We start from the raw sequence: 8,170 nt of genomic DNA on the forward strand, positions 1-8,170 counted from the left end.
GGGGCTGGGGGAACAGGCAAAGATCCCCCCATGGTCCCCTCCCCCATCCTTACTTACCAGCATGGCGTCTGGCTCCGGCTCTGGCTCCCTGCTGTAGTCAGTGGGACTGCCTGAATTATCAAAGCTCTCCAAATTTTTTCTGAAGATTTGGAGAGCTTCAAATAAGATTTGGACCTTTTAATTGTCCCCTGATCCTATTCGGATTCAGAGATTCAGCCACCAAATCAGGCAGAATCTCCTCCAAATCGAATCAGCACCTGAAGCTTCACACAGCCCTAGTAAGCAGCCACTTACTTCATCAGATGCCTCTGAAATCACTTTGGAAAATGTAGGATGGCAAGAGTAGCTATAATGGATTGCAGGTACTGAAAACAAGAAATACAATTTACTTTCTGGTTATCCCCCCCTCCGCAAAAGCCTTCAGATGGAATAAGAGACTAGAATGCTATTCAAATAAAAGTCAGGCAAGATTTGCTTCCTAATTTACACCTGCACACATAACTGGGTCTTATTCTTATTTTATTTACAGGTGTGTAGTGCTAAGCACCTGATAAGCCTCAGTTGGCTTCATTCACTCTTGAATGTCCTGTCTTCTCCCCCCCACCACATCTCTCGAACTATAGAATTTTTGTATATTTGTAACTGCTCTTAATGATTATTCAGCTCAGACAATTTCCCTAATTCATTGCAAGGAGACAAAATGAGGGCAGGCTAGAGATGTACCTTCTAGAGTAAACAGTAGAGTACAAAGACCCAATCCTGCTCCACTTGAAATCGAGGGGAAATTACTCCAATTTCAGATCTAAGTGTTACTGCATGTCAAAGGGTTTGATTTAATGTTTATTGAAAAAGTTAAATTCTGCCCAAACAACAAATGCTTCTGAAGTGAAAGAACTGAAAGTGGGAAGTTTTGGGAATCAAGAACTAAACTGCAGTAACAAAATATACAACTTTCAGCATCAACATGAGCCCATACAGAGTTGAAGTTTCCTAAATCATGCTGGCATCTATTAATCTTGGATAGAATAACAAAAGAAATAAACAAAAAGTTATGCTAGATCATCTAGTGCCTCCACCTACAAATACAGCATTGTCCTTTCTATACCTCCAGGTGTTTAGTCCAGTTCCATTTTAGTAATAGATATTACTATCCTACACTGATACAGCATTTTTCTTCTGGAAGGCTGATATGCTTTTTAAGTTTTGGTATTCAGGAATCACTTCTTTCATCATTAAAATTCAGCTGTGAAGTGGAATGTAGCAGACTAATGCTAAACAAGCTAAAGGCAGGAAATTAAAAAAAAAAGTCATAATGAGTTAATACTGCACAGGAATTTAGACAGGCAGACCACAGTCATCTCTTTGGAATAAAACCTTTTTGTGGATAAATTATTAGGAAATGAGGTTTTCCTATGTTAACTTGAAACATCAAATAAAATACAGTAGCTAGATTAGAGAGGCCAGTTTGAGAAATTAATGTCACCTTGAACATAAAAAGGAGAGAAATATTTTAAGGAGACTATGCATTAAAACTCACTCTTTAACCCTCCTTGTACCAGAATCTTAACTTCAAAAACAGTTACAGTTTAAAAGACAGGATTGAACCTGTAAACAAGAGGGTCTGTCTGAATTTTTACTTGTGTTCAGATAGTTACTTGCCACAACCCTATATCAAAGGGAACTGCATTTCAATACATGCAGCAGTTGCCATAAACTATTGAACATTTCCCCCCCCTACATTTAACATAAGAAATTACTATAGCGCCTTAGTTATCTTTATGTAATGAACATCTAGCTAGAGTTACCATTAAAACAGTAACAACAGCATATACAAACTGTAAGTAGTTTACAATCCTTGGGTAAAAGAGGCATCATAAAAACATGAAATAATGTTTTTAAATGCAGGTATTGTAATATTGTATTTAAACAGTGAAATTAAGACCGTTTAATTCCATATTTTTAGTACTACAACTCTGCCTATAATCTTTCTTCTCAAATTACATTTATGCCCAACAATGTGAGACATTGCTTAAAGCATCACATTTTTTTCCAAACTGTATCAAGAGAGCAAAAATGAGTAGTCATGCTTTAATATGTTTTCTGTCTTCTGAAATAATCACTGTCGAGAATAAAACAAGCCTTCACTCGCTTAGTCAACTCAATACATCCCATCACCCCTTGCACATCAACATTTTTTAATCTCAGTCTGTCAGCACAGTAGAACACATACATCAGCATACTTATACGGTCATTCTGGCAAATCCTACATTATTAAGTTCCAACCTGCCTTACATAAATAACATGATTTGTTACTAGAGGATACTGGGCTGGATTTCTAGTTAATACTATATTATATTATATTATATTATTTCTGCGTAGGGATAATAAAACTTTAGTAAATGTGGTATGATTTTTGGTTTCCTGCCTTATAGTTGATTTATTTTAGACCAGCTATAATACAGGATGTGCTCTTGTAGGTGTATAACATTGTAGCATGTTGGTACATTTAACATAATAAGTCAAGGTAAACAGTCAAGAGCCATGCAATGTTTTAAGAATAGCAGAAAGAACAAAAACTATATATGATTTATGAAAAGTTCAGGCTAGGTCTTTGATACAAGTTCTAAGCTGCTCTCTGAACAAGCTTTGAAACACTAGGAAGATTTTTCAATAGTACAGAAATTCTCTAGAAATCCACAAATAGGAAAAAAATGCTCACTACATTGTTACCAATGGCAATATTTCTCAAAATTTCAGAAGACACTATTATCCCATACATTATTCTTTGTCAGAAAAAAGGCAATGATGTTACCCTTGGGATGAACATGACCAATTAGAACCCAAAGCGGTAAAATGTATGTGTTTATTGATGACCTATGTAATTTCAGAATTTGCACATTTTAAAAATAACCAAACATCAACTCAATTTAAAAAGTGACAATGTAAGCACCTAAACTGATTATTTTAGCTATTTCCTGTATAGTAAACTACTTCTTGTTCACATGTACCAATTGTCGAAAACCAGAGAAGTGCTATTTTAGTGCTTTTCACACTATAATGAGGATTCAAGCCTCAAAACAGTAGGACAATTTAAAGAATGTTTCAAGGACAGAGAGAGAGAGAGAGAAATGAAAATGTGGGTTTCTATACAAATAATTTAAAATTCAAGTGCCATAAATCTGAATTTGTCTTGAAAGATCTGTTACTAGCAAACATCCTGAAAGTGGATCTGCCCACACAAACCCCTACACTCATGTGTGCTCCCATTGAAGCAAGTGCAAGTCCATAAAATACAAGAGATCGCACTAGAGAATCTATTTGCCAGATCAGGACTTAAAATTAAAAGTTCTTTCTTTGCTGGGGACAAGCACTGTGTCCTCAAGAAACAGTTTGAAATAAAGTTGTCACAAGACTCATTTCATTATATTCTCAGATTTGCATTGTTTACTTGTTACAGTAGTCCACTTCAAGTCCTCAGTTTGATCTTACTTGTACTTATAACAATAACAGGAGATCAAAAAGCGAGAGTGGCAGAAACAGCATGTCATGGACCGAAATCAAGAATCCAGAGCCACCCACTCCGCACAGAAACATGTGCCCATGTTGCAAGAGAGTCTATCAATCCCAGACCAGCCTCATCAGCTGCCTTTGGACCCATAGAGAAGGCAATCATGCAAGACAATCATCCTTGACCTGGTTTCTGCAGGTACTTGCCAGCCCTGTCCCCACCACCACCACCACCCCCTGGCTTCTGCGGGTGCCCCCCCAGACACAAGAGGCACCAGTTGCCCATGTACATGATGAAACAAAAAAGTTACAGGTGTAAAGCGGGTCTACATGACAGATTACAGAACGGTATAAAGACACCCAATCTAACTTGAAACTAGGTAGCTTGGGAACCAGTAGCACTGTATCCATGGCAGCACAGACCTCAGCACAAACTAATTTTTCTTATTAGCCTTCTGTAAGATAGATGCACCTTGCATCTGTGCAGTAAGTAGAAATACCCATGAGCTGTTATCTTTTCATTAAAAAGGCACCTCAAGTCTTTTGATTATAACATACCTTTAAAAAAAAAGGAGGGGGGGCATAATTGATGTCTGCCGGGATCTTCAGAGAGAATGAAACTACCGTCCTGAGAGATGTGAACCACCTCTAGCAGATTTATTTGCATACCACACCTACCGTTCCCTCCCAAACACACAAGGTCTCTAGCAGGGGGGTGCAATTGACAGGTTGGCTTTCAAGACAGGGATTGAAAAGCTGCAGAGATCTGGAGTGGGGGCAGGACACAGTCCCCTGAGAACCACAAACAAGATGCAACAAACCCCCTCAAAACTGGCAAGGATAGACATAGAGAGAGTGGATCTGCATCATGATCACACCCCACTTTCAGACCATGCTGTAGGAGCAGCAGTCCCCAAAACATGTAAGAGTCTGTCCCCTCCATTACCTTCCATCCTTGACAGCACATCCCTACCCCTTGCTTTTCCTCCCAACTCCTGTCTCTGCCCCTAGCCAACTGGGGGAGGGAGAAGGCTCCAGAAAGAGACAGAAGCGCAGGCCAGTTCCCTCTTCTCACTCTTGTTCCTCAGCTGGCCAGGAATGCCCAGCAGGACCAGGCAGAGAAGAGGAAACCACATGTTGCCCCCCTTTGCAGCTGGACTACCCCAGGAATCACAAGCAGTGGGCCACACAGCTACCCCTCCACTCCTCCTTGGAAGGCATGACCATCTGGGTACTGTGCCATCTCCTGGTGGTGTTTCAGCAGCAGTTCAATCCTTAAACAATGAGGGTCCTACATAGAATGCTTAGCAGTGTTTGTGCAGTCACTTCTGTCCAGGCACAGTTGTGAGCCAGTTTCCAATCAGTGACATTTTGGAACAGTTTGAGCATTAAGTATGTCTGTACCCTCCATATATTTTAAGAATGGAAAAAAATATATTAGTTTGCCCCTAAATTATCATCATTAAATTGGATTTGCCTTGATAAAAGGCAAGAGATAGGCCAGTTTATAAAACAGTGAAAGCACAAGTGCAAAATTTAAATGCATGACCTTTCCTCCCAGGAGAAACATACATGACATGTCCACAACCTGGTGGTGCATGCAGGGTGCTGTGTGGATTCTCAACCATTAATGTTTTATGGAGTTCATTATCTCACACAAAAAAATAGCATCATTATCAAAAGGAAAGGGATGGATCAGAATTTGAGAATGCAAACAATCCACACAGAATGCTATGGCCTTCATTACTGATTTTGAAGTATTTTCCAAGATCCTATGGGTTTTTTTAATTATGTTTTAAGCACTTTCAGTTATAAAGTAACATTACTTAAACAATTCTCTAATCTGAGATATTCCATAAATGACTGTCAAACACATTGCACAATATGGTTGGGGTGTTTTGTTGGGGGTTTTTTTTTTTTGGTCTAGTATAGTAATCAGGACTTTTCATCAGCACATGAAATATCAAATAATCAAAGCTCAAGAGTCCCAACTAGAAAATAATAAAAATAAACAGAATATTTATTATAAAAATCTCTTCTTTTTAGTATTAAAATTCCATCCTGTGGCTTTGAATTAATTTATCAAAACAAAAAAACTTGCATACTATCTGCAAAACATGGACACTAATGTATTTCCTATCCTCTAAGAAATAAATCATTGTCTACATAATGTGGGAAGGTTCAAGAAGTACAGTGGGTGCACTTAAAATTTGACTTTGATTTTTAAGTTATTACCAGTTCCACAAAACACCACTTGGATTGAAAACATGACTCAAACCAGAATGAAGCCCCTTGGTGTCCACAAATAAAGAGGGACTTAAACAATGCTGCTCTCACATGCATATGGTAGCCAAAAGCTTCATATTGCACAAAGTAGATTCATTTCTGAAAAACAAACTCCCTATGGACTTATGATTTGGGTATTCAATGCCAGAACCCAAGCATACCCAACCATATTCAATATTAAATACATGTTTCTGCAGCACTGCCACACCATGATGCACTGGGAACTGTTCTGGACTCCAAATTATTCTGGCTAACTAGAAGAAGCTTTTAGGATACCAGGAGTAGGCAGTCAACGTTAGCAAGCCCTTTACCTGTGGCATGTTATAAGGGACGGTATTTATTGGGTCCTTTGTGGCTATGGTGTGTAGAAGGGGCAGACTAAATACATCTGCAAACATTAGAAAAAGTGGAAATGCAGGGAACTAGGCATGATAGCCCAACAAGGCCCTTTTAATAAGCTGAATTCAACAGAGTGCCATGCAGCTTCCTTGTACCAAGGTATTTAGGATCCAAAGTTCATGACAAAACAGCAGAAGCCCCATTTGTTCCTTATTTTGCTGACAGAATTTGTACACTTGGGGACAAATACATTTTGGCTCTTTTATATAAGGGATCTAGTTTTTAAGTTAACTTGATAGAGCCAAACCCATACAATATTGCTGAACAGGGGTGTGTCGGGGCAGTATCCTTAAAGTGCAGTAAGGGGGGCTATGAAATGCAAACCTCTAGAACCTTGTATTAGACCAACTAAAAAATAATCTCTCTTTTTCTGGGGGGCTAACACATGCTCTATTTAGACAGTAGCGTATGGGTGCTTGGGGGAAAAAAAATAGATTGGCACAGATGCTGCGTTTGGGCTTTGGTGGGTCTGTAGCCCCAGAATATATGGACACCTCCATAGCTTGGCTGGAATGCATGAAGCTCAACTTGCTCTTTAAGTGGCATTTGGAGGGCAAGAGCCCAAAACTGGCTGGATCCAGTGGGTCTTTGGGTGCTGTCCTACTGAGATGCACAGACATCTGGATTCTGCGGTGTCAGAGGAACATCTATACTTGCTCTTTTTTTGAGACATCAAAGTTGGGGGGGCAGGGGACAAAAACCCACATGCGGGATGGAGGAGGCTGCAGCACTGTGGCACTGGGTATTTCTTTTTTTTATTTATTTTTTTAAGCATGCTTCTTTAAAACACAGCCCTTTGCTGCAGTAGGAGCAGCTGCACTTGGTTTCAATTTTTGAGATGACAAATTTCAGAAGCTTCACACACACAAAATAGATATCAGCAAGATCCAGCTAGATCCAGATTTCCCCCTTCTCGCACAGCATGGGCTTTTTTCTCCCAGGCTCAGAGGTGGGGAGGAAGGGGGCATTCCTCCCGCCTCTGCCCTCCTCCCTTCCCTGCCATGCCATCCCCAGCCTGCCCCACTTACCTGATAATGTCATCGTTGTGGCCCAGGAAGAATTTCTGGCTGTGCTCCCTGGTGTTGTACACCACCCCGACTCCAGCCACGAAGTACACCACCTCTTTGCCGGCCGTGTAGTACAGATTGTTGCGGCACTGATGCCCCCTGTACCCGTACACCCACTCCAGGCGGAGCTGGCATCTAGGAGCTGTCCGATCCGCCATGATACCCGGTGCCCTCTCCCCCGCCAGCCCGCGCCACCCACCCCGGCCCCGGCCCCCCTCCGCGATGCCCGCTCGGCTCCGCAGCCTGCGCTTCCCCCGGGGGGTTGCAACAGGGGGTGGGGGAAGCAAACCACACAATCACAGCCCAGGTCTGCTGGGAGCTGCCGCCGCCACCGCCGCCACCGCTGCTGCTGCTAGCCCTGCTGCGCTCCCACCATAATCTGCTGCTGCTGCTGCCCGAGGCGAGCGGCGTCTGCTCTGCAACCCAGACAACTTCTCGTTGGGGACAACAAACACGCCCGAACCCACCCCGCGCCGGGCTGCTCTCTGCCCTGGCAAAGTAACTTCCTGCACACCGGAGCTTCCCGGATTCATTCCCACCCCCACTTTTCTTTTTAATGCCAGCTGATGGAGAAGCAGGGTGGGGACCAGAGGGGGAAAGTGCATTGGAATTGCAGGTTAAATCCTTGCCCCCAGCCCCGAGGCTGGGTGGAGCCCCTGGCAGGTCCGAGGAGGTGGCAGGGAGGAGGGCTAAGGGAGCTCTCATGTGCGGTTTGCAATTGCCAATCCGCATCCAGGATCATCACTCCATGAGGGGGGGAGGGAGAGAGAAGGGGAAGCAAGGGTTCACATAACACCGGCATGAGGGTCCAGGGTCAACTGAAAGCTGGCTACAAACTAGCTATAAAGTTGTTACACATTTCCAAGCACTAATTTCATAGTTGGTTGGCTCTTCTTCAGAACTGGGTGGAC

At 42.2% G+C, this 8,170-nt stretch overlaps 1 protein-coding gene across 3 annotated transcripts in view; it reads right to left on the bottom strand.

Moving 5' to 3' along the window:
* Nucleotides 1-7,764, bottom strand: part of EML6 (echinoderm microtubule associated protein like 6) — a 325,505-nt gene extending 317,741 nt beyond the window's left edge. Inside the window, exon 1 of one of the 3 annotated variants that reach the window (XM_019549288.1) lies at nt 7,221-7,764. In XM_019549288.1, the coding sequence (XP_019404833.1) occupies nt 7,221-7,417 (197 nt within the window). In that variant the 5' untranslated portion in view covers nt 7,418-7,764. The remainder of the gene's footprint in view (nt 1-7,220) is intronic. The other 2 variants (XM_019549286.1, XM_019549287.1) reach the window with 2 other exon arrangements.
* Between the last annotated feature and the right edge of the window lie 406 nt (nt 7,765-8,170).

Source organism: Crocodylus porosus, unplaced genomic scaffold (genome assembly GCF_001723895.1).
Source record: "Crocodylus porosus isolate Cpor-Errol unplaced genomic scaffold, CroPor_comp1, whole genome shotgun sequence".
In the NCBI taxonomy this organism is placed as follows: domain Eukaryota; kingdom Metazoa; phylum Chordata; order Crocodylia; family Crocodylidae; genus Crocodylus; species Crocodylus porosus.